The sequence below is a fragment of the Silurus aristotelis genome (assembly GCF_946808225.1).
Source record: "Silurus aristotelis genome assembly, chromosome: 20".
In the NCBI taxonomy this organism is placed as follows: Eukaryota; Metazoa; Chordata; class Actinopteri; order Siluriformes; family Siluridae; genus Silurus; species Silurus aristotelis.
This window is the reverse complement of record NC_139593.1, coordinates 1,845,896-1,873,517: the sequence shown is the minus strand read 5'-3', so window position 1 is coordinate 1,873,517 and position 27,622 is coordinate 1,845,896. Positions and strand designations below refer to the sequence as shown.

The window sequence follows — 27,622 nt, the reverse complement described above, 5'->3', positions numbered from 1 at the left end:
CTTATTTTATTGTTAATACATTGTGTCTATTAAAGCAAAAAATGATTAGTGGTTTTGGCTTTAGAGGCCACCATGTTGGTCCATGGCATGAACCTGACTACCAATCCTGGAGAAATCGCCCTGTCAACCTCTGGGATGAGACTGGCTTTACATTGGCCCATTGCATGACATTGACTTGTGGGGCCGGCTCTTTGTCTCCTGCTATGGGCATAGCTTGGGGAGACGCTCCCTCAACCCCCAGCAGAAACACGGCTGCTCTCTTCAGTCTTTTATTTTGGTTTTGTAGTGGGTGGCTGCTTTGTTAGTTTAGAAGCTGAGGTCTCCACATTAGTCTCAGGGTGAAATTTGTTGTGAGTGGTTGCCATTTCAAGTTGGCTTTAGGAAAAGGGTGTCATTTCTGGCCTGTTGCATCAGTCACACCAGAATTCAGGCTAAGCTCGTTATGGGTTTTAGCTTTACTTCTCTTATAGTAAAGGGGAAATGGGAGAGCAGCCTTACCAGTCAGGCTGGCCTTCACCAGAAAATTACATTAGGCAGAAGTCAACCCCATCATATCCAAAAACTGCAGGCTGACAATCCCAGCAATGATGTTCATTTCAATGGTAACTTGGGCAATTATCCTCTGGTGATTTTGGAAAACAGGGATGTGAGTCATTGGCTCTTTTTAAGCTTGGGAGTCACCAAAATAAAAATTGCATTGTATCAAAAAATCTTGCCGTTGGATAAAGACTTAACATGAAGCTGGGGATGGAAAAAGTCCACTGAGGAAACTGGAGTTGAGCTGTTTTGTAAATTTTCTAAAGCTGTATTGGGACACTATCTACTGGTAAAAGTGCTGCAAACTGGAGCATTACTGCATTCTTACTTTTACTCATCCATGTTAATGGTAAAGTAATATGTTGTTTATTGTGAGTTCTAACGATAACAGAAGCAGATGCAGTGTAGATATGAATGTTTTATTAATACAAATGGCAAACAAATTCAAATTGAAATCCAAAAGCAAGAACAAAATCCAGGAGTGGGTCGGGAGGCTGGTGAGCAACAATACTCAGACATGAATAAGAAGAATTAACAAGAAACATAACCAAGATCAAGAACCCGGAAATGTTAAACATAAAAGCTTGGTAATCAAAGATAAAGTGAATGAATTCATGAAATACACACAAACGCAAAGAAGTATTTAAACACAGATTAATCAAACAGTAAACTAAAAACAGATGTGACGTGAGGGAAGTGATGAATCACAAGAAAAGAAAGGTGGAGATGTAGTATGAACTGAAACATAGATGCACATGGTGCGTGTAAACACAGACACGGAGAAGCACATAGCTCGCCTCATGCATGTGGAGTCTCTGACAAGAGACAAATATAAAAATAAAATATACATATATAAGTTCCAGATGTTGGGGGAGTGGTGGCTCCAGCGGTTAAGGCGCTGGGTTGCCGATCGGAAGGTCTGGGGTTCGAGCCCCGGTATCGCCAGGCTGCCACTCTTGGGCCCTTGAGCAAGGCTCTTAACCCTCTATGCTCCGGGGGTCCCTTACGAGAGAAATATCAAGGTCTGTGACGTGGGGCCGCCTTCCCGTGGGCTCACCACCTGCAGGAGGGACCGTAAGGGACGGTGCTGTGAGGATTGGGCAGCAGTCGAAGGGGTATGCCTGCTTAGACTGCTGCCCCCGCGACCCGAATTACGGATAAGCGCGAGAAAATGAATGAATGAATGAATGAAGTTTCAGATGTTGTGTTCCTCTCAAACCACAGCTATTTGCCAACAGTATTACAGTATCCAATATTAGCAATGTGATGTACTCTAACTAGCCTCATTCAGTGATGGTAACAGAAGCATAATCACATGAGATGCTCTGGTTTTTGGAGATCAGTTTTGGAGCTGCACCATTCAAACTGCTGTCAAAACTCACTGTTGCGTATTTTACACTTTCACCTGATTTTATATCTGATGACTGAGCAGCACTGACTGATGAATCAGAGGGTAACTGAGCTGTGGAGTAGACGTCCTGATGTCCTGGGTGTGTTACTGCAGCATAAACAGGTGATGAAGGATCAGAGGGAATTGTGGGTAATCCAGTGTTGGAGTAAATCTCAGACGGGGCTGAGGGAAGTTGTACAGTAGAGTAAAGGCTGTAAAAAATACTGCTGTTGTCTTCATTTTCATTAACAGGACATGAAACCTGAACACAAGAAGGAAAATCAACTGTAATTATTTACTCAAAAACATAAACATGCATTTACATGGAAATTCAATTCTTTATGATCTTTTCTCAAGTAAAACAGATTAAAGGCAATTTTCCTCTCAGCTTCTCATCAAAATGATCACATCATCAACAACTCACCCATTTCTCTATCATCATAAGTATTTAAATATTAGAATGTCTGGGGGTCAAAGTCAAGTCCTCACCTTGACTACAGAAACAGTTTAGGGTTTAGGGTTTAGTGTTTGTGTTAGGGTTTAGAGTTAGTATTAGGGTTAACCCAATTCAAATCCCAATTTCAGCAGCATGTCAGTTAATATACAGTAAATGTCTGGTTTAGTGAGATACATCAGATGTTACCTCATCATTTATTTCTGTATTTATTTATATTAAACAATGATTTTGGGAAAAAATAAACTCACCATGTTGAGGTTTGAGGAGCTGTTTGGAAACTGTTCTGGACACGGGGCTGCCAATTTAAACAAAGACGTTATAATATAAAAATATATACAAACAAATGAATAAATACAGATTGTAAAGGCTTCTTTTCCTCATTTGCCTCATGCATGTTATTTCTGCTATTATTGTTCTGTCAATAGGGGACTTTATATTTATACTAATCTGAGTTTGAATAAATGATCTGATTTAATGTTATGAGTGTTTGCAGTACCTCTGGTCTTCTTTTTCTTCTGTACAGCAACAGCTATTAAAAGGGCAACGAGCAGCAGCACAAGAACCACAGACACGCCAATGATGATTGTGGAATTTGGATATTCTGGAAAGGAAACACAGTCATAAGACAATTGTGTGCACACTAGTAAAGTGAAAGTAAGATGTAGATGATGTGGTTGATGTTGTGGTCTTCAGTCTGTACATGATGCATTTATGTGGCTGGTATGTTTTGGATTTGAATTCTTCCATGGAGAAAAGAAATTGACAGAAAATGTGTATTGTGCATCCAAGTCTGTATCTGTAACTATTTCTTTTGTTGTTTGTCGGGTAACATTTTCAGAACACTGAAAACACAGACTGTTACTTCACACTTCCAAATCTTTCAGTGTTTATGTAGAGATGTGCTTGTCTTCACCCATGTCTCTGACTCTGTCTTGTCATTTATTTCCCTCACGTTCTCTACTGCCTACAGTTGTTTTTCGTTTAATATTTGATTATTTGCATTGTTTTGTCTGGGACATGGCTGGAGAGATTGCCTTGTCAACCTCTGTCATGGGCTTAGCTTTACAGACAGCCCCGTTGGCTCCTTAATAGATTTGACATGAGGGGGCCACTTGTGGGCTCCTGGACATGGCTTGGGGATCCGATCTGTCGACCCCCAGAAGAACATGGCTGCTTTCTTTGTCCTCATGCTGGGGTTTGTAGTGGGTGACTGCTTTATCAGTTGCTTCACTGATCTTAGCAGCTGATGTCACCAGCTTGAGCTCAGTGCTCACGTGCAGCCCGCCACATCAGTCGCATCAAGGAGCTTGGCAGCTGATGTTGCCAGGTTGGTCTAAGGGCAGAGCTTGTAATGGGCTAAAGCCTTTCTTTTCTCAACTAAACCCCATTACATTCAGAAACCTGCACTAAAAGGTGACAAAACATGCTGCAATGCTAATGTCCATAGTATCTTGGGCAAGCAGAAGTTCTGCCCACTGGTGAGCTTGGATAACAGGAATGTGAGCATTTCATAATCATGTTTTTGTCTTGCTTTATAACACTGTTTGATCGTCACCTGACTTTTGCCTATTTTGCATTTCTGACTTTGTTTGCTGATTTGGATCATTTACATGTTCCTCTTAATCTGCATTCGCAGCCTGATTAGTGTATTACATAACACAAGCTGGACTACTTAAAATGTTGTCATGAGACAAAATTGAACAGTTACCAGATTAACCAAACTAACTAAACTATCCAATATGTGTAACACCAAAGTTTACAGTTCTGTATACATATTAAGAAGCTACAATAAGGTTGACCGCACTGATGAAGCATTAGCCCTGACCTTTAAATACATCACATGTACGTCATAAGGATGGTAACTCAGCTACTACACAGCTACAAAAATGCTTTATTAATATGATAATAATTTTACAGGTAGAAGTGTAGATGTTCCCATGTTTAGGTCACTGTCTTTGAAGCTAACCAGGAAGACTGACATTTTCAATACTAAAACCTCACTCTAAATGTTCTATTGATCTAGAAATGCAGTTTACAATTATGTTTACAGTACACACACACACACACACACACACACACACACACACACACACACACACACACACACACTATATATATATATATGCGCAAGTGAACCTTGTGTAGATTCAAACTGAATAAATACCACATATGTGGATGTACATTAATTTTGCAGGAATTTCCATTATGAAGAGCTTCTGCATGTGTGCAGTCCCATATGTGAAAATCCTTTATATAATTTATATATTTGTATCTTTATTTGGTAAAATTCTGCAATGTATAATAGTAATAATCCAGTTAATTAATGATTACAACATGTAAAGCAGATTAATATAATGTCCTGTCATGCAGTGGTTAAAAGAAAATTAATATAAAAGCCTAAGTCACTTTTGCTAAACCACAAGGTGTAGTAATATGCTTCTAATATTTACCACCATCACCACTGCTGATTTCATCTCTCATGTAGTGATCTGTGTTCTCTGTCTTATGTTTAAAAATTTATATAAAGATCCAAAATAATACATTTTTACATACATACTCTGAGGTGCAGAAGCGATGGTTGGGTTTTTAGCATCATTTAGCAAATTAGCTGAAATAAAAAAAGATGACATGAATGATGAGAGAGAAATGTGATGAAGAGGAAGTTAAGCAAAAAGTCCATACCTCCTGCTGTTGTTGATGATGATGATGATGATGATGTACATATGATAACTGATGGACTCGTGGCATGTGTTGAAGTGGAGTGTGTGGTGGGTGAGACAGTACTGTTAGCAGAATCATCTGAAAAATGGAAAAAAGCCATTTCTAAATCCCATACAGTTTTCCTTTGTTCCGTCAAAAATCCATGCACTGATTATAAATCTTATTATTGTATAAAGTTTTTATACCTGATAATTAAACTAAATTGTTTTAATCTTCCACAATCACAATGTGTTTATAATCAGTGAATTATTGTGTGAGATTATTTTAATCTCCTCTGTGTAACACTTACCCATTTCAACCAGCAGTTGAAGCTTTGTGTAATTATCAATTAAAGGCCACATTCGCTCGATCCCACACCAGTAAGTGTTTGCATCCTCTGCTCTCAGATCAGTGATGGTGATGGTGAAGATTTTGGCTGTTGTGTTGTCGTACAGAGAGAATCTGGTGTCTTCAGCAGGAGATCCAGAACGAATAGGAATGTCTTTTTCCAATCAAATGGGGACATTCTCCTCTGCAGAGATACTTGTTGTTCTTTTCATATCCAGATTCATAGTGACATTTTATTTCAACTGATCTTCCTCTGTATTCAGTTACTGTAGTTACAGCATCAGATGCAGCTGGAGAATGAAATACAGTGGAATGAAAAGTCATCCAGGATGATTGTGCAACATATAAGATCAAAATAAAGTTCAGAATCTATACATTTGTAATTTAAATATTTAAATTTGACTAGTGAGGAGAGTGTGTTGAGAAGATGGAGGGAGTATTTTAAGCAGCTGATGAATGAGAAAAATGAGAGAGAGAGATGGTTGGATGGTGTGGAGTTGGTGAAGCAGGAAGTGGATAGGATTAGTAAGGAGGAAGTGAGAGCAGCGATTAAGAGGATGAAGAGTGGAAAGTTGATAGGACGTGAGAGGATGCCTGAGAAATGGAGAAGGAGTGTGCTGGTACCAATCTTTAAGAGTAAGGGAAGTGTGCAGACCTGCAGTAACTACAGGGGAATTAAGTAGATCAGTCACACCATGAAGTTATGGGAAAGAGGTGACCATCTGTGAGCAACAGTATGATTTCATGCCGAGGAAGATCACCACAGACGCTTTATTTACTTTGAGAATGTTGATGGAGAAGTATAGAGAAGGACAGAAGGAATTGCATTGTGTGTTTGTGGATTTAGAGAAAGCGTACGACAGGGTGCCGAGAGAGGAGTTGTGGTGGTTGACGGACAAGGTCAGACAGGAGTCTCCGTGGACTATGATGTTTGCAGATGATATTGTTATTTGTGGTGAGAGTCGGGAGCAGGTGGAGAAGAGTCTGGAGAGGTGGAGGTATGTGCAGGAGAGAAGGGGAATGAAAGTCAGTAGGAGTAAGACAGAGTACATGTGTGTAAATGAGAGGGAGGGCAGTGGAGGGGTGCGGTTACAGGGAGAAGTGGTGGAGAAGGTGGAGGAGTTCAGATACCTGGGGTCAACAGTGCAGAGTAATGGAGAGTGTGTTAGAGAAGTGAAGAAAAGGGTGCAGGCAGGGTGGAGTGGGTGGAGAAGAGTGACAGGAGTGATTTGAGATAGAAGAGTATCTGTGAGAGTGAAAGGGAAAGTTTATAGGACTGTGGTGAGACCTGAGATGTTGTATGGTATAGAGACAGTGGCATTGAGAAAAAAACAGGAGGTGGAGCTGGAGGTAGCAGAGCTGAAGATGTTAAGGTGTTTATTAAGAGTGACAATAATCAACAAGGTGAGGGAGGTGAGATTGAGATGGTTTGGACATGTGCAGAGCAGGAACATGGGGTATATCAGTAGAAGAATGCTGAGGATGAAGCTGCCAGGAAGGAGGAAAAGAGGTAGACCAATGAGAAGGTTTATGGATGTGGTGAGGGAAGACATGCAGGTAGTTAGGTTAAAAGAGGCAGATGTAGAGGACAGGGGGGTACGGAGAGGTATGATCCGCTGTGGCGACCCCTAACAGGAGAAGCCGAGAGGAGAAAAAGAAGAAATACCATAAACAAAGACTAATCATATAAATCATATAAAATGGGGCACAGCACATTTTGTGGTTAACCACAGAAGCAATAGAGACGACACTGCACTGATAAAGCCTTAGCCCTGACTTTTAACTAAATCAAATGTAGATGACAAGGATGCAGTGATGGCTGAAGTACACAAGCCATTAAGTTAAGAAAATGAAGACATTTGCTTAATCACCTCAAGCAAAATCTTATAAATAAGGTGACATGTCAAGGTCACAATAAGGTCTAAATGTTAAGCTGTTAAACTGATGCTGAACTGTATGTTGGTGAAAAGTAGATATCGAGTGTGTTTTACTCTAATTGGTGGATTGCTGCATGTTTGTTTTGTAGTGAAGTTACAGTTAAAGACTCCCTGAATAGAAATACTTTAGTAAAGTACTGATACTTTAAGGTACAGAAACAAATTGCATTTTTTTCCTTTACTGTCACAACAACAAGAACGTTTTCTCAGCTACTATACAGAAACAGAAATGCTTTAATTATATATTAATTTTACAGTTAGAGATGTTTAGATGTTTCCTTGTGTAGGTCACTGGAACTGTTTTTGAAGTCTAACATTAACACTGAAACTTCACTCTAAAAGTTCTTTCGAGCTATAAATGTTCTTCAGTACGAAGCTTTAATGCTGATGATGATAATGTTGAAATGTTTTTACTTACCTGAAATCAAGCAGAAACTGAGTTCCTTTCAGGAACTCGAACTGCGTTGCCATGCTTGGAAACAAGTGTCCAATCACACCAGACTGACCGGTCTCTGATTAGTGTGTATGGCACAGCTGGGCCGACGGACAGAGGGGCCAGGAGAGGCACCGAGGTCAGCGGGGTGGACCAGCCCACAGCATTGCAGATGTCTTGGAGGGGTACTTCGGAGGACCAATCCTTATAGGCTGCCACACTCTGGGTGGAGTGAGCTCTGACCCCGAATGCAGCGGGAAGGCAGAGGAATTAAGAAGACGCAATGGCATCAATGATCCATCTGCTCAAGGTCTGCTCATTAGGAAGCCCGAGCAGTTGGTTAGACTTCCTCCAGAGACCAGAGTCCAGTTCTCGCACCGGGCACAGCCAGGCAGTTTCTCCTGGTCTGGGGCCTAAAACCGAGTAAAATGCCTGTAACCTCACAGCTTCTGGGACGACCAAAGGACACCTTGGGAATGTAACCCGTTCTAGGGTACAGGAAGGCACTGGCCATACCTGGAGTGAACTCCAGAAAGGTGGCAGCCACAGAAAGGGCCTGCATATCTCTAATTTTCAATGCTAGAAGCACGGCCAGCATCTCTAGGCAATTGATGTGCCACAGTAGATGGGGCCCTTCCCATAGACCTTAGGCGGAGCAGTCACTCATGACTACTCCCCACTCCTAGTCAAGAGAAGTATTTTTAGCTCACAACATACATGTGGATGTTAATACACAGGTAGCAGATCTTTTGGAGGACAACCTGTTAGTACGTATGTGAAAACCCCATAATAATGCAACCTATAAGAACACGTACCAAGTAGTTGTCAACAGTGTATAGACCACATGTATTATGTTTTGCAGTTGGACAGTTGGTGGTCTGGTCACTTAGGGGTGGAAAAAACATATGTGCCTGATTTGTAAAAAAAATTCTACAATTACTGTCTCAGTTGTCATGTCTGTCAAAACACCGGTAAACCTAATCAAACTTTTGCCACTGCTCTATCTGTTGTGTACTACTTCATATTGTGTTAATCTGTGTTTGCTAAAAACCTTTGGTAAAGACTTTAATTCCAATTTATTGGTTCTCCAGATCGTGTTTCTTACTGGTGATTTCAGATTGAACAAATTAATTTTAAAGTCATACAAGACATTATTCTGGCTAAATGGGTGCATTATTCTGGCTAAATATGGACAACACTGTTGGACTCTAACCTCTTTTTATTAACTTGTTCAGAGGGTTAACAGATAATAGAAAAATAAATAAATGTTAATTTGATGGTGAAACTAAATCGATTCTATGTTCCAGAATGTAGGTCACTTGTCTAATCTGAGAAATTGCATTACTAAGATCTACCTATAAACGTTCTGTGCTAAATTTCAGTCAATACAGTGTTTTATACTATGAGATTTTTAAATAAAAGTGATAATTATTTTGAAAATCGTTTACTTAGCTATAATCAAGCAGAAAGTGAGGATGATATTCAAGACTCAGAAACTCCACTTTAGAGAATAGTAAAAATACATTTCTGTTGGTTACCCTGCACATCCTCACTGCCTCTAAATATGTGACTCTCTGGTGTCTGTGTGCGTGTGTTCTAAGTAGAAATCGATATCCACTTCCACTATTGTGGTGATGAGAGAAACAAACCCGCAAACACCTCAAAAAGAGCATGTGTACGATCTTGTGTGAAGGTCATGATGAAAACTTGTTTTACTGTAAAATGCAAAGTCTTTGGTGAATTGTAGTGTGTAAAAAAACTCTTCATGTTAGTGTTCTGTATTCAAATGTATTTGTATAATATCTAATTCATAAGTGATTGCTGCAGTCATGTTTTTTCCAAATACCTTGGATTGTAAATTTGAAGGTGCCACTTAAAAAAAAATGTTCTGTACTCAGTGGCCTACTTCATGTCTATCTTTAATACATTGATTTGTATGTATTGAGTACAGTGTGTTACAATTCATTTGGAGTTTGGAATAAGAATTGCTCTGATTTGTTCATCTCATCTAGATGATGGTGTGGCTGAGAGGGAAATGTATGCAAGATTTTATTCTAATTCTCACTTTACAGAATTTAAGTTTGGAAATTGTAATTGTGAAAAGTGATGCTATAAATATCTGTGAGACCCTCTAGTGGCTGTCTGCAATATTATTTCCAACAACGCCTACTTGTTGTAGTCAGTGTTTTGTCATTTTGTACACATTTACTTAATGTGTACTTAATCTTACTATGGAAAATCCACTGTCAAACCATTTCAAACCTCAGTTACAATGTAAAACTGTGCCTGACCAAACAAAGAACTAATATTAGTTGATTTTATGTGCTGCTCTATGTTTAAAATTACATGGTTGAGTATTTGAACTGTGAAAAATAAATGACTTTAACTCAGAATGTGTGAATCACAATTAATTTATTAATTCAAGTAAAAAAATCAGGAAACAGGAATAACAGAATTACTAATGTAGAATAGTTCACTGGTGGGTCTATGCAGATTCCTCGGCTGAACACCTACAAAACAGTAAAGAAAGAGAAGACAGAAAAGGCAATTTAGTACATTTTAATATACTACCATTCACAGCAGCATCTAAAAAACATGCATCAATATAATTAAGACATATCCTAGAATCTCATCAGTGAATTGTTCCCACCTCTGCCTCACACAGTAATAACTTATGCCGGAGGACCAGTCACGGAATCCAAAACCTATGAATGTAACAATTAAAATATCAACCTTGCGTCTGAACTTGACTCTTAAATGAATATTTGGCCATTGCCAAAAGCCAGTGACTGAACAATGATTCTGATCAGCTGAAAGATGTAAGTCACACCTCGGATCACGGTGGACCAGAAAGTTCAACACTGCAACTGAAGAAAACATATGCAAATAAAAAAACACCAGCAAATTAAGAAAACATCTTCATCAGTTAAACAACACGTCCTGCAAATCCTCACAATGCAACTAAATACAGAAACGTCCTGCAAATCCTCACAACACAACCAATTCATTTACACTGCAAACAGCACAGACCACAAAATAAATATTTCATGGGGACCCCAACAAGTGACGACCCCGGGACTGCTTGTTCAGTGTCTATTCATCAGTGGTGGTGTTGATGATCTGAAAGGTGAGTTTTTTGTTTATTTTAACATCCTGATCATGATTCCTTGGCTTTGCCAGTTAACATAATAACGTTTTACAGTTAATTGTGTATTTCATCAGATTATTTAGGATAATAATATCCAAAAGGCCAAGGAATCATAAACAAACAATGATAAAATAAACAAAAACTCACCTTTCAGGTCATCGACACACATCAACACCACTGACGAATAGACATTAAACAAAAAGCAGTTCCAGATGGGTTTGTCACTTGATGTGGTCCCCTTAAAACATTTATTTTGTGATCTGTGCTATTTGGTTGTGTTGTGAGGATTTGCAGCGTGTTTCTGTGTTTGGTTGTGTTGTGAGGATTTGCAGCGTGTTTCTGTGTTTGGTTGTGTTGTGAGGATTTGCAGCGTGTTTCTGTGTTTGGTTGTGTTGTGAGGATTTGCAGCGTGTTTCTGTGTTTGGTTGTGTTGTGAGGATTTGCAGCGTGTTTCTGTGTTTGGTTGTGTTGTGAGGATTTGCAGCGTGTTTCTGTGTTTGGTTGTGTTGTGAGGATTTACAGCGTGTTTCTGTGTTTGGTTGTGTTGTGAGGATTTGCAGCGTGTTTCTGTGTTTGGTTGTGTTGTGAGGATTTACAGCGTGTTTCTGTGTTTGGTTGTGTTGTGAGGATTTGCAGCGTGTTTCTGTGTTTGGTTGTGTTGTGAGGATTTGCAGCGTGTTTCTGTGTTTGGTTGTGTTGTGAGGATTTGCAGCGTGTTTCTGTGTTTGGTTGTGTTGTGAGGATTTGCAGCGTGTTTCTGTGTTTGGTTGTGTTGTGAGGATTTGCAGCGTGTTTCTGTGTTTGGTTGTGTTGTGAGGATTTGCAGCGTGTTTCTGTGTTTGGTTGTGTTGTGAGGATTTGCAGCGTGTTTCTGTGTTTGGTTGTGTTGTGAGGATTTGCAGCGTGTTTCTGTGTTTGGTTGTGTTGTAAGGATTTGCAGCGTGTTTCTGTGTTTGGTTGTGTTGTGAGGATTTACAGCGTGTTTCTGTGTTTGGTTGTGTTGTGAGGATTTGCAGCGTGTTTCTGTGTTTGGTTGTGTTGTGAGGATTTGCAGCGTGTTTCTGTGTTTGGTTGTGTTGTGAGGATTTGCAGCGTGTTTCTGTGTTTGGTTGTGTTGTGAGGATTTGCAGCGTGTTTCTGTGTTTGGTTGTGTTGTGAGGATTTGCAGCGTGTTTCTGTGTTTGGTTGTGTTGTGAGGATTTGCAGCGTGTTTCTGTGTTTGGTTGTGTTGTGAGGATTTGCAGCGTGTTTCTGTGTTTGGTTGTGTTGTGAGGATTTGCAGCGTGTTTCTGTGTTTGGTTGTGTTGTGAGGATTTGCAGCGTGTTTCTGTGTTTGGTTGTGTTGTGAGGATTTGCAGCGTGTTTCTGTGTTTGGTTGTGTTGTGAGGATTTGCAGCGTGTTTCTGTGTTTGGTTGTGTTGTGAGGATTTGCAGCGTGTTTCTGTGTTTGGTTGTGTTGTGAGGATTTGCAGCGTGTTTCTGTGTTTGGTTGTGTTGTGAGGATTTGCAGCGTGTTTCTGTGTTTGGTTGTGTTGTGAGGATTTGCAGCGTGTTTCTGTGTTTGGTTGTGTTGTGAGGATTTGCAGCGTGTTTCTGTGTTTGGTTGTGTTGTGAGGATTTGCAGCGTGTTTCTGTGTTTGGTTGTGTTGTGAGGATTTGCAGCGTGTTTCTGTGTTTGGTTGTGTTGTGAGGATTTGCAGCGTGTTTCTGTGTTTGGTTGTGTTGTGAGGATTTGCAGCGTGTTTCTGTGTTTGGTTGTGTTGTGAGGATTTGCAGCGTGTTTCTGTGTTTGGTTGTGTTGTGAGGATTTGCAGCGTGTTTCTGTGTTTGGTTGTGTTGTGAGGATTTGCAGCGTGTTTCTGTGTTTGGTTGTGTTGTGAGGATTTGCAGCGTGTTTCTGTGTTTGGTTGTGTTGTGAGGATTTGCAGCGTGTTTCTGTGTTTGGTTGTGTTGTGAGGATTTGCAGCGTGTTTCTGTGTTTGGTTGTGTTGTGAGGATTTGCAGCGTGTTTCTGTGTTTGGTTGTGTTGTGAGGATTTGCAGCGTGTTTCTGTGTTTGGTTATGTTGTGAGGATTTACAGCGTGTTTCTGTGTTTGGTTGTGTTGTGAGGATTTGCAGCGTGTTTCTGTGTTTGGTTATGTTGTGAGGATTTACAGCGTGTTTCTGTGTTTGGTTGTGTTGTGAGGATTTGCAGCATGTTTCTGTGTTTGGTTGTGTTGTGAGGATTTGCAGCATGTTTCTGTGTTTGGTTGTGTTGTAAGGATTTGCAGCATGTTTCTGTGTTTGGTTGTGTTGTAAGGATTTGCAGCGTGTTTCTGTGTTTGGTTGTGTTGTGAGGATTTGCAGCATGTTTCTGTGTTTGGTTATGTTGTGAGGATTTACAGCATGTTTCTGTGTTTGGTTGTGTTGTGAGGATTTGCAGCATGTTTCTGTGTTTGGTTGTGTTGTGAGGATTTGCAGCGTGTTTCTGTGTTTGGTTGTGTTGTGAGGATTTGCAGCATGTTTCTGTGTTTGGTTGTGTTGTAAGGATTTGCAGCGTGTTTCTGTGTTTGGTTGTGTTGTAAGGATTTGCAGCGTGTTTCTGTGTTTGGTTATGTTGTGAGGATTTGCAGCGTGTTTCTGTGTTTGGTTGTGTTGTAAGGATTTGCAGCGTGTTTCTGTGTTTGGTTATGTTGTGAGGATTTACAGCATGTTTCTGTGTTTGGTTGTGTTGTGAGGATTTACAGCATGTTTCTGTGTTTGGTTGTGTTGTGAGGATTTGCAGCATGTTTCTGTGTTTGGTTGTGTTGTAAGGATTTGCAGCATGTTTCTGTGTTTGGTTGTGTTGTAAGGATTTGCAGCGTGTTTCTGTGTTTGGTTATGTTGTGAGGATTTACAGCATGTTTCTGTGTTTGGTTGTGTTGTGAGGATTTGCAGCGTGTTTCTGTGTTTGGTTGTGTTGTGAGGATTTGCAGCGTGTTTCTGTGTTTGGTTGTGTTGTGAGGATTTGCAGCGTGTTTCTGTGTTTGGTTGTGTTGTGAGGATTTACAGCACATGTGTTGTCAAACAACATTGTTTTTTTTCTTTTTATTTGCTGGTGTTTTTTTCTATTTGCATGTGTTTTCTTCAGTTGCAGCGTGTTGAGCTCTCAGCCACTGTATAGGATGCCTTGAGGATCACTAATTCATAAGATATTTTTTCATTTCAGGGTGGCGTATTCCTTTAATTTAACATTGGCAAAAACAGTGATTGGGATAAAATATGATTAATTGTGCAGCCCTAGCTATAGGTTATATGACTTACACTTCCGGCTGCCCTCCAATCATGGTCCCACTGGGCTCTCAAAGCATGGTTGCCTTCTCTGTCTCTTGCATTTGTGAACCATTTACCAAGCGCTTTCTCCAGCTCTTTCTTACTGACAGTTTTCAGCAAACGGTTCTGCTTCAGGCTTCCTGTAAAGCAAAAAAATTAATATAAAATAGGGCATGCTGCTGCATCAACCAGGGCACAACCCATTATTTGTATACATGCAAGTTACATGAGCATAAGATCAGTCAAAAAAAAAAAAAAAAAGACAAAAAATCACGATCGTAAGCACCTTTTAATCCACCATTTGCCCAAACTGTTAACTGATCTGAGTAAATGATGTTAAAATGACACAATACCATGCAAAAAGTTAAATGCATCAATATGGTTTGGTTTGGCATCAATAATGTTTAGAATAATTAGTGTGGGTCTTGAACACAGATTGATTAATACATTTGTATTGGTTCACTTTGGAGCGTGAATATGAACTGACCACTGCAACATTAGTTTAAATTACTCATAACGAAGTTCGTCTGACTGACTTTCTGAACGGCCCAAATTGATGTTTATTATCTTTAACGTAATCATAACGTATCATGTTTTTATTAATGTTTAGAAATGATATAAATATGAACATGTTATAAAGGTAGTGAAAGAGAAAGAGACTCCACAGTGCTTTTACTGTTTCACCCTCCTGTTATCATGAGGACACTATATTGTAAAAATGGTTTGAAATGTTGTTATTTCCACATTTTAGTAGACACTGTCCTAGTTATCTGCTAATCGTCAAGAATGTTCAATTTTCCACAGGTGTTTATCTCTGAGGTAAACCAGTTCACTCTCCACACTTACCTTCTTTATATCGTGCCTGCAACTTTAATTACCACAAATCTTTCAGAAGTTTACATTAAATAAAAGCAACAGTAAAATGTGATTAATTTAAAACAAAAGATCATTTCTTACCGTGACAGAGAGGTCAGGTTATCCAGGTCAGGTTATCCAGGTCAGGTTATCCAGGTCAGGTCAGGTTATCCAGGTCAGGTCAGGTCAGGTTATCCAGGTCAGGTCAGGTCAGGTCAGGTTATCCAGGTCAGGTCAGGTTATCCAGGTCAGGTCAGGTCAGGTTATCCAGGTCAGGTCAGGTCAGGTCAGGTTATCCAGGTCAGGTCAGGTGCTCCAGTGTAGTGAGTGATGACCGTTCCTTTAGAATGAAAAGGCGGGAACACAGGAGCCAATCGGAGACTCTGTGAGCTGCACAACGGATTCTTTCTTACTTTCTTTCTTTCTTTCTTTTATTTTATTTTAACTAAAGGTCACATTTTAACTATGTTATTGTTAATGTATAAAAAAATGTGTTTCGATCATATAAAACACGCAAAAAACATATCAATTGAATTTATCATTTGAATAATATAGCTAAATATAGCCCAAATGTGGCCCATACAGGGCCCTCGAATAAACAAAATGGGCAACCTAACTGGGGCCCACAACCCTGACTAAGATGGGGCCCACATTCAGCCCATTAAAGTTCCCACTCTGACCCCATGCCCACATAATGCCCTTATAACCCTGATAAAACCCATGTGGGGCCCACATGGACATGTTGGCTGGGTTAGTCTCAGGGTGAAATTTGTTGTGAGTGGTTGTCATTTCAAGTTGGTCTCTGGAAAGGGGTGTAATTTGTTTCTGTTGCACCAGTCACAAAAGGAAGCTTTGCAGCCAAGGTGTCCAGGTAAGCTCAAGGTTAAGCTCGTTATGGGTTTTAGCTTTACTTCCCTCATAGTAAAGGGGAAATGGGAGAGTAGCCTCACGATTCAGGCTGGCCTTCACCAGAAAATTCCATTAGCCAGAAGTCAACCCCATCATGTCCAAAAACTGCAGGCTGACAATCCTAGCAATGATGCTAATTTCAATGGTAACTTGGGCAATCAGCCTCTGGTGATTTTGGAAAACAGTAATGTGAGTCATTGGCTCTTCTTAAGCTTGGGAGTCACCAAAATAAAAATTGCATTGTATCAAAAAATCTTGCCGTTGAAAAAAGACTTCACATGGAGCTGGGGATGGAAAAGGTCCACTGAGGAAACTGAATGGAGTTGAGCTGTTTTGTAAATTTTCTAAAGCTGGATTGGGACACTATCTATTTGTTAAAGGTGCTGCAAACTGGAGCATTACTGCATTCTTTCTTTTACTCATCCATGTTAATGGTAAAGTAATATGTTGTTTATTGTGAGTTCTAACGATAACAGAAGCAGATGCAGTGCAGATATGAATATTTTATTAATACAAATGGCAAACAAATTCAAATTAAAATCCAAAAGCAAGAACAAAATCCAACAACAATACTCGGACATGAGAAAGAAGGAGTAACAAAAAAACAGAATAAAGATCAAGAACCAGGAAATGTAAAACATAAAAGCTTGGTAATCAAAAATAAAGTGGATAAGTTCATGAAATACACACAAACACAAAGGAGTATTTAAACACAGATTAATCAAACAGTAAAGTAAAAACAGATGTGACGTGAGGTGATAAATCACAAGAAAAGCAAGGTGGAGATGTAGTATGAACTGAAACATAGATGCACATGGTGCGTGTAAACACAGACACGGAGAAGCACATAGATTGCAGCATGCATCTTTGACAGAAGAGACATGAGAGACAAATATAAAAATATGGAGACAGGAGAGACATGAGAGACAAATATAAAAATATGGAGACAGGAGAGACATGAGTCTCTGACAGGAGACAAATATAAAAATAAAATATACATAAATATGTTCCAGATGTTGTGTTCCTCTCAAACCACTGCACCATTCAAACTGCTGTCAAAACTCACTGTTGCGTATTTTACACTTTCACCTGATTTTATATCTGATGACTGAGCAGCACTGACTGATGAATCAGAGGGTAACTGAGCTGTGGAGTAGACGTCCTGATCTCCTGGGTGTGTTACTGCAGCATAAACAGGTGATGAAGGATCAGAGGGAATTGTGGGTAATCCAGTGTTGGAGTAAATCTCAGACGGGGCTGAGGGAAGTTGTACAGTAGAGTAAAGGCTGTAAAAAATACTGCTGCTGTCTTCATTTTCATTAACAGGACATGAAACCTGAACACAAGAAGGAAAATCAACTGTAATTATTTACTCAAAAACAAACATGCATTTACATGGAAATTCAATTGCTTAATGATCTTTTCTCAAGTAAAACAGATTAAAGGCAATTTTCCTCTCAGCTTCTCATCAAAATGATCACATCATCAAAAACTCACCCATTTCTCTATCATCATAAGTATTTAAATATTAGAATATGTGGGGGTCAAAGTCAAGTCCTCACCTCGACTACAGAACGGGTTTAGGGTTAGGGTTTAGTGTTTGTGTTAGGGTTTAGAGTTAGTATTAGGGTTAACCCAATTTAAATCCCAATTTCAGCAGCATGTCAGTTAATATACAGTAAATGTCTGGTTTAGTGAGATACATCAGATGTTACCTCATCATTTATTTCAGTATTTATTTATATTAAACAATGATTTTGGGAAAAAAATAAACTCACCATGTTGAGGTTTGAGGAGCTGTTTGGAAACTGTTCTGGACACGGGGCTGCCAATTTAAACAAAGACGTTATAATATAAAAATATATACAAACAAATGAATAAATACAGATTGTAAAGGCTTCTTTTCCTCATTTGCCTCATGCATGTTATTTCTGCTATTATTGTTCTGTAAATAATTTATATTTATACTAATCTGAGTTTGAATAAATGATCTGATTTAATGTTATGAGTGTTTGCAGTACCTCTGGTCTTCTTTTTCTTCTGTACAGCAACAGCTATTAAAAGGGCAACGAGCAGCAGCACAAGAACCACAGACACGCCAATGATGATTGTGGAATTTGGAAATTCTGGAAAGGAAACACAGTCATAAGACAATTGTGTGCACACTAGTAAAGTGAAAGTAAGATGTAGATGATGTGGTTAATGTTGGTTTTGGTTGGCTTTGTTTTACAGGCAGCCTCGTGGCCCACTTGCCTTGATTAAACATGAAAGGGGCCCTTTGTGGGCTTCTGTTATGGACATGGCTTGGGGATCCACTCTGTCGACCCCCAGCAAGAACATGGCTGCTCTCTTTGTCCTCATGCTGGGGTTTGTAGTGGGTGACTGCTTTATCAGTTGCTTTACTGATCTTAGCAGCTGATAACACCAGCTTGAGCTCAGTGTTCATGGGCAGCCTGCTGCATCGGTCGCATCAAGAACCTTGGCAGCTGAGGTTGGCAGGTTGGTCTAAGGGCAGAGCTTGTAATGGGCTAAAGCCTTTCTTTTCTCAAATAAACCCCATTACCTTCAGAAACCTGCACTAAAAAGGTAACAAACCCAGCTGCAATGCTAATGTCCTTAGTATCTTGGGCAATCAGAAGTTCAGCCCACTGGTGAGATGGGCTGGTGAGCTTGGATAACAGGAATGTAAGCATAAAGTATTATCAGCTGGCTACCAAACCTTTTGACCTTCCAAACCACAATGAGGAGCACAATAGACATTTATTTATGTAAAAATGCTTTAAGTTTAAAAAGAGACTAAAATGTAGAAATCACATCTGCACAGACAAAACCACAGTAAAGGAAGTGCAAGTGAACCTGTAGATTCAAACTGAATAAATACCACATATGTGGAAGTTCACTAATGAGCAGGAATATCCATTATGAAGAGCTTCTGCATGTGTGCAATCCCAATATGTGAAAATACTTTATATAATTTATATATTTGTATCTTTATTTGGGTTTATAATAGAGATAATCCAGTTAATTAATGATTACAACATGTAAAGCAGATTATTAAAATGTCCTGTCATGCAGTGGTTAAAAGAAAATTCATATAAAAGCCTGTCACTTTTGCTAAACCACAAGGTGTAGTAATATGCTTCTAATATTTACCACCATCACCACTGCTGATTTCATCTCTCATGTAGTGATCTGTGTTCTCTGTCTTATGTTTAAGAATTTATATAAAGATCCAAAATAATACATTTTTACATACATACTCTGAGGTGCAGAAGCGATGGTTGGGTTTTTAGCATCATTTAGCAAATTAGCTGAAATAAAAAAAAAAAGATGACATGAATGATGAGAGAGAAATGTGATGAAGAGGAAGTTAAGCAAAAAGTCCATACCTCCTGTTGTTGTTGATGATGATGATGTATGTATGATGACTGATGGACTCGTGGCATGTGTTGAAGTGGAGTGTGTGGTGGGTGAGACAGTACTGTTAGCAGAATCATCTGAAAAATATAAAACAAAAAAAAACATTTTAAATCCCATACAGTTCACATTTGTTAGGTCAAAAATCGATGCACTGATTTTAAATCTTTGAGTTTTTAAATTATTGTGTGAGATTCTTTCACTGTGAAACACTCACCCATTTTAACCAGCAGTTGAAGCTTAGTGTAAATATCTCTCAATGGGACAGTCCGCTGTACCACACACCAGTAAGTGTTTGCATCCTCTGCTCTCAGATCAGTGATGGTGATGGTGAAGATTTTGGCTGTTGTGTCGTCGTACAGAGAGAATCTGGTGTCTTCAGCAGGAGATCCAGACTGAACAGGAATGTCTTTGATTGCAGGCCAATGGGGACATTCACCTCTGCAGAGATACTTGTTGTTCTTTTCATATCCAGATTCATAGTGACATTTAATCTGAACTGATCTTCCTCTGTATCCAGTTACTACAGCATCAGATCCATCTGGAGAATAAAACAGAGTGGAATGAAATGTGATCCAGGACGATGATGCAACATGCAAGATCAAAATAATGTTCAGTATCTAAAAATATATAATTTCAATATTTAAACACGATAAACACAGACTAATCATATCAATTATACATCTCATAAAACTGAGCACAGCACGTTTTGTGGTTACCACAGAAGCAATAGAGACACTGCACTGATAAAACCTTAGCCCTCGCTTTTAAATAAATCAAATGTAGGTCACACGGCTGCAGTGATGGACGAAGTACACAAACCATTAAGTTAAGAAAAGTGAAGAATTTTGCTAAATCACCTCGAGCAAAAGCATATAAATGAGGTCACGGGTGTTGTGGTGAGTTCGAGTCTGGAGTTTCTTCATCATTTATTCGTCTCTAAATGTTCTGCTGTTAAACTGATGCTGAACTGTATGTTGGTGAAAAGTAGATATCGAGTGTGTTTTACTCTAATTGGTGGATTGCTGCATGTTTGTTTTGTAGTGAAGTTACAGTTAAAGACTCCCTGAATAGAAATACTTTAGTAAAGTACTGATACTTTAAGGTACAGAAACAAATTGCATTTTTTTCCACAAGAACGTTTTCTCAGCTACTATACAGAAACAGAAATGCTTTAATTCTATAATAATTTTACAGTTAGAGATGTTTAGATGTTTCCTTGTGTAGGTCACTGGAACTGTTTTTGAAGTCTGAAACTTCACTCTAAAAGTTCTTTCCAGCTATAAATGTTCTTCAGTACGAAGCTTTAATGCTGATGATGATGTTGAAATGCTTTTACTTACCTGAAATCAGGCAGAAACTGATTAGAAGGAGGATCTTCATTGTACGTTCAGACTCAAACTCTCCCACAGAACAGAAATAAATGCTTTGTTTGTTAACTTCCACTCCTTTACTGCCTGGTTGCCTGTGCAGTGTCGATTCGTGTGGTGAGAGAGACAGAGGGTGTCATGTCCACTTCCACTTCTCGAGACAGAAAACCACCCAGGAAGTTGCTGTGTGAACTGCAGAGCACAGCTGCTGTAAAAAAAGATCTCACATTCTAGATATTTCTGGTATTAAACTAATTAACAGTGGACTGTAATCTCACATTTTATTTCCTTAAAGTCACTGGTGATTTTTTTTTTTACATGAGCACATTTTCTCAGGTGAAATGTACCAATTTTTTAATGTCTGGGTTTTTTCTTTTTATATTTGAGTGGGCTAGATTTACTCATGGATTAACTGAAGTGTTTGTGAAGGTAGCTCACTATCATCTGCATCACCTTGCATTAACAGCTTCCTGTTACTGCTCTCTAGAGGACAAATTGTGATTTGATATTAATGGATTACAAACATAATGAGACAGAAGAAGGAAGACTTTGCCAAGAATATTTATGTTATGGTGCTACTCCATGCAACATACACTTTATTTTAAAAAGTACTGGGTCACCTGACCTTCTCCTGCTATATGTGCTTCATTTTCAAGCTGTCTTTTGGAAATTGTAATTGTGAAAAGTGATGCTATAAATATCTGTGAGACCCTCTAGTGGCTGTCTGCAGTATAATTTGCAACTCCGCCTACTTGTTGTAGTCAGTGTTTTGTGATTTTGAACACATTTAGATGACTTTAATATGAGTAGTTTACTTTACTAACACTCTTGTGGCTGAATGAGCACAAAACTCCAAAACCACACTCTAAAATTCAGTGAAACATTTTCCCAGAAGAGTGAAGTTTATTATAACAGCAAGTGCGTTCAAAAAGCAGATACTAAACTTTTTTTATTGTTGTTAATACAGTGTAGCATACCCAGCTGAACAGATACACTTTACTCTCTTGAAACTGATGTTTATTAAGGATTTTAATGTCCAAAATAAAGCACCGTAAAAGCTGAATAAAAACACAAAACATACAAAGTGACGAAATAAAACTCCCACAGCTACAAACAACACATTTGAACTGAAAACACACATCAATTATAATGTTAACAAAATAATAATACACCTTATTATGCTTAAAACAACAATTACAATTAATGCTCCAATCTCTATATAGCAAAATCAGCACGTGAAATGCTAACCTGCATACATACATTAGCGACCTGCTAAGCATTAACCATTAGCTTCCATGGAGATGCTAAAATAAACATTTCAAAACCACCAAATTTCCCACACAAATGAAATTAAAATGATACCTTGTGCCCTTCATCAGCCAGGAGCTAAGAGGCAGGAAGAAACCCTTTAAAGAACGCGTGTTTGACAACCAGTACAGCCAAAAGTCCACCTTTCCTTTCGTTAACAAATCAGACTGCCATTTCACGTAACCAAATTCACTAATGTCCCACAGCGCCATACATCACCACACTGCCCTCTATTGGACGGAGGTCAAGTGTCCGTGATTGAAAGATTTAATGGTCATTTACATACAGTGTGTCTTTTAAAGCAAAAAATTATTAGTGGTTTTGGCCTTAGAGACCACCATGTTGGTCCATGGCATGAACCTGACTACCAATCCTGGAGAGATCACCCTGTCAACCTCTGGGATGAGATTGGCTTTACATTGGCCCATTGCATGACATTGGAAAGACGCTCCCTCAACCCCCAGCAGAAACACGGCTGCTCTATTCAGACTTCTACTTTGGTTTGTAGTGGGTGGCTGCTTTGTTCGGTGCTTTACTGAGTTCAGCAGCTGATGTCTCCACAGGGCGGAGTTCTTTGTTAGTGGGTGCCATGTCAGGTTGGCCTCAGTCACATCAGGAAGCTTTGCAGCTGAGTTTGGCAGGTAAGCTTCAGGCTAAGCTCGTTATGGGTTTTAGCCTTACTTCTCTCATATTAAAGGGGAAATTGGAGCAAAGCCTCACAAGTCAGGCTGGCCTTCCCTAGAAAATTTCATTAGGCAGAACTTAATCCCATCAAATTCAAAAAATGCTGGCTGAGAATCCCAGCAATGATGCTAATTTCCCTGGTAACTTGGGCAATTATCCTCTTTGAACTTGGCTGGTGATTTTATAAAAACTGGAATGCGAGTCATTGGCTCTTGGAAAAAAACTTCACATGGATCTGGGGAAGGAAAAAAAGTCCACTGAGGAAACTGAATGGAGTTGAGCTGTTTTGTAAATTTTCTAAAGCTGTATTGGGACACTATCTACTGGTAAAAGTGCTGCAAACTGGAGCATTACTGCGTTCTTACTTTTACTCATCCATGTTAATGGTAAAGTAATATGTTGTTTATTGTGAGTTCTAACGATAACAGAAGCAGATGCAGTGCAGATATGAATATTTTATCAATATAAACGGCAAACAAATTCAAATTGAAATCCAAAAGCAAGAACAAAATCCAGGAGTGGGTCAGGAGGCTGGTGAGCAACAATACTCAGACATGAATAAGAAGAATTAACAAGAAACATAACCAAGATCAAGAACCCGGAAATGTGAGGCATAAAAGTAAAAAAAGAGGCTTGGTATTTAAAGATAAAGTGAATGAGTTCATGAAATACACACAAACACAAAGGAGTGTTTAAACACAGATTAATAAAAACTCACTGGTGTCTATTTTACACTTTCACCTGATTTTATATTTGATGACTGAGCAGCACTGACTGATGAATCAGAGGGTAACTGAGCTGTGGAGTAGACGTCCTGATCTCCTGGGTGTGTTACTGCAGCATAAACAGGTGATGAAGGATCAGAGGGAATTGTGGGTAATCCAGTGTTGGAGTAAATCTCAAACGGGGCTGAGGGAAGTTGTAGAGTAAAGGCTGTAAAAAATACTGCTGCTGTCTTCATTTTCATTAACAGTAAATGAAACCTGAACACAAGAAGGAAAATCAACTGTAATTATTTACTCAAAAACATAAACATGCATTTACATGGAAATTCAATTGCTTAATGATCTTTTCTCAAGTAAAACAGATTAAAGGCAATTTTCCTCTCAGCTTCTCATCAAAATGATCACATCATCAAAAACTCACCCATTTCTCTATCATCATAAGTATTTAAATATTAGAATATGTGGGGGTCAAAGTCAAGTCCTCACCTCGACTACAGAACGGGTTTAGGGTTAGGGTTTAGTGTTTGTGTTAGGGTTTAGAGTTAGTATTAGGGTTAACCCAATTTAAATCCCAATTTCAGCAGCATGTCAGCCAATATACAGTAAATGTCTGGTTTAGTGAGATACATCAGATGTTACCTCATCATTTATTTCAGTTTTTTTATATCAAACAATGATTTTTGGGAAATAAACTCACCATGTTGAGGTTTGAGGAGCTGTTTGGAAACTGTTCTGGACACGGGGCTGCCAATTTAAACAAAGACGTTATAATATAAAAATATATACAAACAAATGAATAAATACAGATTGTAAAGGCTTCTTTTCCTCATTTGCCTCATGCATGTTATTTCTGCTATTATTGTTCTGTCAATAATTTATATTTATACTAATCTGAGTTTGAATAAATGATCTGATTTAATGGTCTGAGTGTTTGCAGTACCTCTGGTCTTCTTTTTCTTCTGTACAGCAACAGCTATTAAAAGGGCAACGAGCAGCAGCACAAGAACCACAGACACGCCAATGATGATTGTGGAATTTGGAAATTCTGGAAAGGAAACACAGTCATAAGACAATTGTGTGCACACTAGTAAAGTGAAAGTAAGATGTAGATGATGTGGTTAATGTTGGTTTTGGTTGGCTTTGTTTTACAGGCAGCCTCATTGGCCACTTGCCTTGCCTTGATTTGATGTGAGGGGGCCCTTTGTGGGCTTCTGGTATCTACATGGATTGGGGATCCACTCTGTCGACCCCCAGCAAGAACATGGCTGCTCTCTTTGTCCTCATGCTGGGGTTTGTAGTGGGTGACTGCTTTATCAGTTGCTTTACTGATCTTAGCAGCTGATAACACCAGCTTGAGCTCAGTGTTCATGGGCAGCCTGCTGCATCGGTCGCATCAAGAACCTTGGCAGCTGAGGTTGGCAGGTTGCAGAGCTTGTAATGGGCTAAAGACTTTCTTTTCTCAACTAAACCCCATTACATTCAGAAACCTGCATTTAAAAGATGACAAACTCAGCTGCAATGCTAATGTCCTTAGTATCTTGGGCAATCAGGAGTTCAGCCCACTGGTGAGATGGGCTGGTGAGCTTGGATAACAGGAATGTGAGCATAAAGTATTATCAGCTGGCTACCAAACCTTTTGACCTTCCAAACCACAATGAGGAGCATTGTAAAGGAAGTGCAAGTGAACCTGTAGATTCAAACTGAATAAATACCACATATGTGGAAGTTCACTAATGAGCAGGAATATCCATTATGAAGAGCTTCTGCATGTGTGCAATCCCAATATGTGAAAATACTTTATATAATTTATATATTTGTATCTTTATTTGGGTTTATAATAGAGATAATCCAGTTAATTAATGATTACAACATGTAAAGCAGATTAATATAATGTCCTGTCATGCAGTGGTTAAAAGAAAATTCATATAAAAGCCTGTCACTTTTGCTAAACCACAAGGTGTAGTAATATGCTTCTAATATTTACCACCATCACCACTGCTGATTTCATCTCTCATGTAGTGATCTGTGTTCTCTGTCTTATGTTTAAGAATTTATATAAAGATCCAAAATAATACATTTTTACATACATACTCTGAGGTGCAGAAGCGATGGTTGGGTTTTTAGCATCATTTAGCAAATTAGCTGAAATAAAAAAAAAAAGATGACATGAATGATGAGAGAAATGTGATGAAGAGGAAGTTAAGCAAAAAGTCCATACCTCCTGTTGTTGTTGATGATGATGATGTATGTATGATGACTGATGGACTCGTGGCATGTGTTGAAGTGGAGTGTGTGGTGGGTGAGACAGTACTGTTAGCAGAATCATCTGAAAAATATAAAACAAAAAAAAACATTTTAAATCCCATACAGTTCACATTTGTTAGGTCAAAAATCGATGCACTGATTTTAAATCTTTGAGTTTTTAAATTATTGTGTGAGATTCTTTCACTGTGAAACACTCACCCATTTTAACCAGCAGTTGAAGCTTAGTGTAAATATCTCTCAATGGGACAGTCCGCTGTACCACACACCAGTAAGTGTTTGCATCCTCTGCTCTCAGATCAGTGATGGTGATGGTGAAGATTTTGGCTGTTGTGTCGTCGTACAGAGAGAATCTGGTGTCTTCAGCAGGAGATCCAGACTGAACAGGAACGTCTTTGATTGCAGGCCAATGGGGACATTCACCTCTGCAGAGATACTTGTTGTTCTTTTCATATCCAGATTCATAGTGACATTTAATCTGAACTGATCTTCCTCTGTATCCAGTTACTACAGCATCAGATCCATCTGGAGAATAAAACAGAGTGGAATGAAATGTGATCCAGGACGATGATGCACCATGCAAGATCAAAATAATGTTCAGTATCTAAAAATATATAATTTCAATATTTAAACACGATAAACACAGACTAATCATATCAATTATACATCTCATAAAACTGAGCACAGCACGTTTTGTGGTTACCACAGAAGCAATAGAGACACTGCACTGATAAAACCTTAGCCCTCGCTTTTAAATAAATCAAATGTAGGTCACACGGCTGCAGTGATGGACGAAGTACACAAACCATTAAGTTAAGAAAAGTGAAGAATTTTGCACATAAAAAGCATATAAATGAGGTCACGGGTGTTGTGGTGAGTTCGAGTCTGGAGTTTCTTCATCATTTATTCGTCTCTAAATGTTCTGCTGTTAAACTGATGCTGAACTGTATGTTGGTGAAAAGTAGATACCGAGTGTGTTTTACTCTAATTGGTGGATTGCTGCATGTTTGTTTTGTAGTGAAGTTACAGTTAAAGACTCCCTGAATAGAAATACTTTAGTAAAGTACTGATACTTTAAGGTACAGAAACAAATTGCATTTTCTTCTTTACTGTCACAACTGCAAGAACGTTTTCTCAGCTACTATACAGAAACAGAAATGCTTTAATTATATATTAATTTTACAGATAGAAATGTTTAGATGTTTCCTTGTGTAGGTCACTGGAACAGTTTTTGAAGTCTGACATCAACACTGAAACCTCACTCTCTAAAAGTTCTTTCGAGCTATAAATGTTCTTCAGTACGAAGCTTTAATGCTGATGATGATGTTGAAATGCTTTTACTTACCTGAAATCAGGCAGAAATTGATGAGAAGGAGGATCTTCATTCTAAGTTCAGACTCTCAAACTCTTCCACAGAACAGAAATAAATGCTTTGTTCGTTATCTTTTAACTCCTTTACTGCCTGGATGCCTGTGCAAGGTCTATTCGTGTGGTGAAAGAGACCGACGGCGTCATGTCCACTTCCACTTCTCGAGACAAAAAACCACTCAGGAAGTTGCCGCAGAACACAGCTGCTGTAAACATTCTAGATATTTCTGGTATTAAACTAATTAACAGTGGACTTGCGCACTGCAATGTGAACTGTAATCTCACGTTTTATTTCCTCAAAGTCTGTGAGTTTGTTCGCATGAGCACATTTTCTCCGGTGAAATGAACCAGTTTTTAATCTCAGTGTTTTGTTTGTGTTATTTGAGTGGGCTAGATGCACTCGTGAATTAGCTGAAGTGTTTGTGAGGGTAGCTCAGTATCATCTGCATCACCTTGCATGAACAGCTTCCTGTTACTGCTCTC

General features: G+C 39.0%; 3 protein-coding genes and 1 long non-coding RNA gene across 4 annotated transcripts in view; 1 reads left to right on the top strand and 3 right to left on the bottom strand.

Annotated features, from left to right (window-relative positions):
- Positions 1 to 27,622, bottom strand: part of LOC310715880 (uncharacterized protein) — a 184,087-nt gene that overhangs the window by 137,618 nt on the left and 18,847 nt on the right. The gene's annotated exons all lie outside the window — the stretch shown is intronic.
- LOC310715918 overlaps positions 1 to 27,622 on the top strand; it is a 68,747-nt gene that overhangs the window by 32,563 nt on the left and 8,562 nt on the right. The window lies entirely within an intron of this gene.
- LOC310715909 (uncharacterized protein) lies at positions 1,734 to 27,283 on the bottom strand. Its single transcript, XM_083522629.1, has 7 exons — positions 27,117 to 27,283; positions 5,395 to 5,722; positions 5,067 to 5,183; positions 4,942 to 4,992; positions 2,881 to 2,985; positions 2,633 to 2,679; positions 1,734 to 2,189 (listed from the first exon to the last, which is right to left on the bottom strand). Exons 2-7 carry the CDS (start codon positions 5,444 to 5,446, stop codon positions 1,821 to 1,823), a joined length of 741 nt encoding a protein of 246 aa, XP_083378755.1. The 5' UTR covers positions 5,447 to 5,722; positions 27,117 to 27,283; the 3' UTR covers positions 1,734 to 1,820.
- On the bottom strand, positions 16,491 to 27,156 carry LOC310715588 (uncharacterized protein; the record flags this gene model as incomplete). Its single annotated transcript, XM_083522101.1, has 9 exons — positions 16,491 to 17,341; positions 17,784 to 17,830; positions 18,027 to 18,131; positions 19,266 to 19,316; positions 19,395 to 19,502; positions 19,640 to 19,963; positions 24,450 to 24,554; positions 25,973 to 26,296; positions 27,117 to 27,156. 9 exons carry the CDS (start codon positions 27,154 to 27,156, stop codon positions 17,033 to 17,035), a joined length of 1,413 nt encoding a protein of 470 aa, XP_083378227.1. The 3' UTR covers positions 16,491 to 17,032.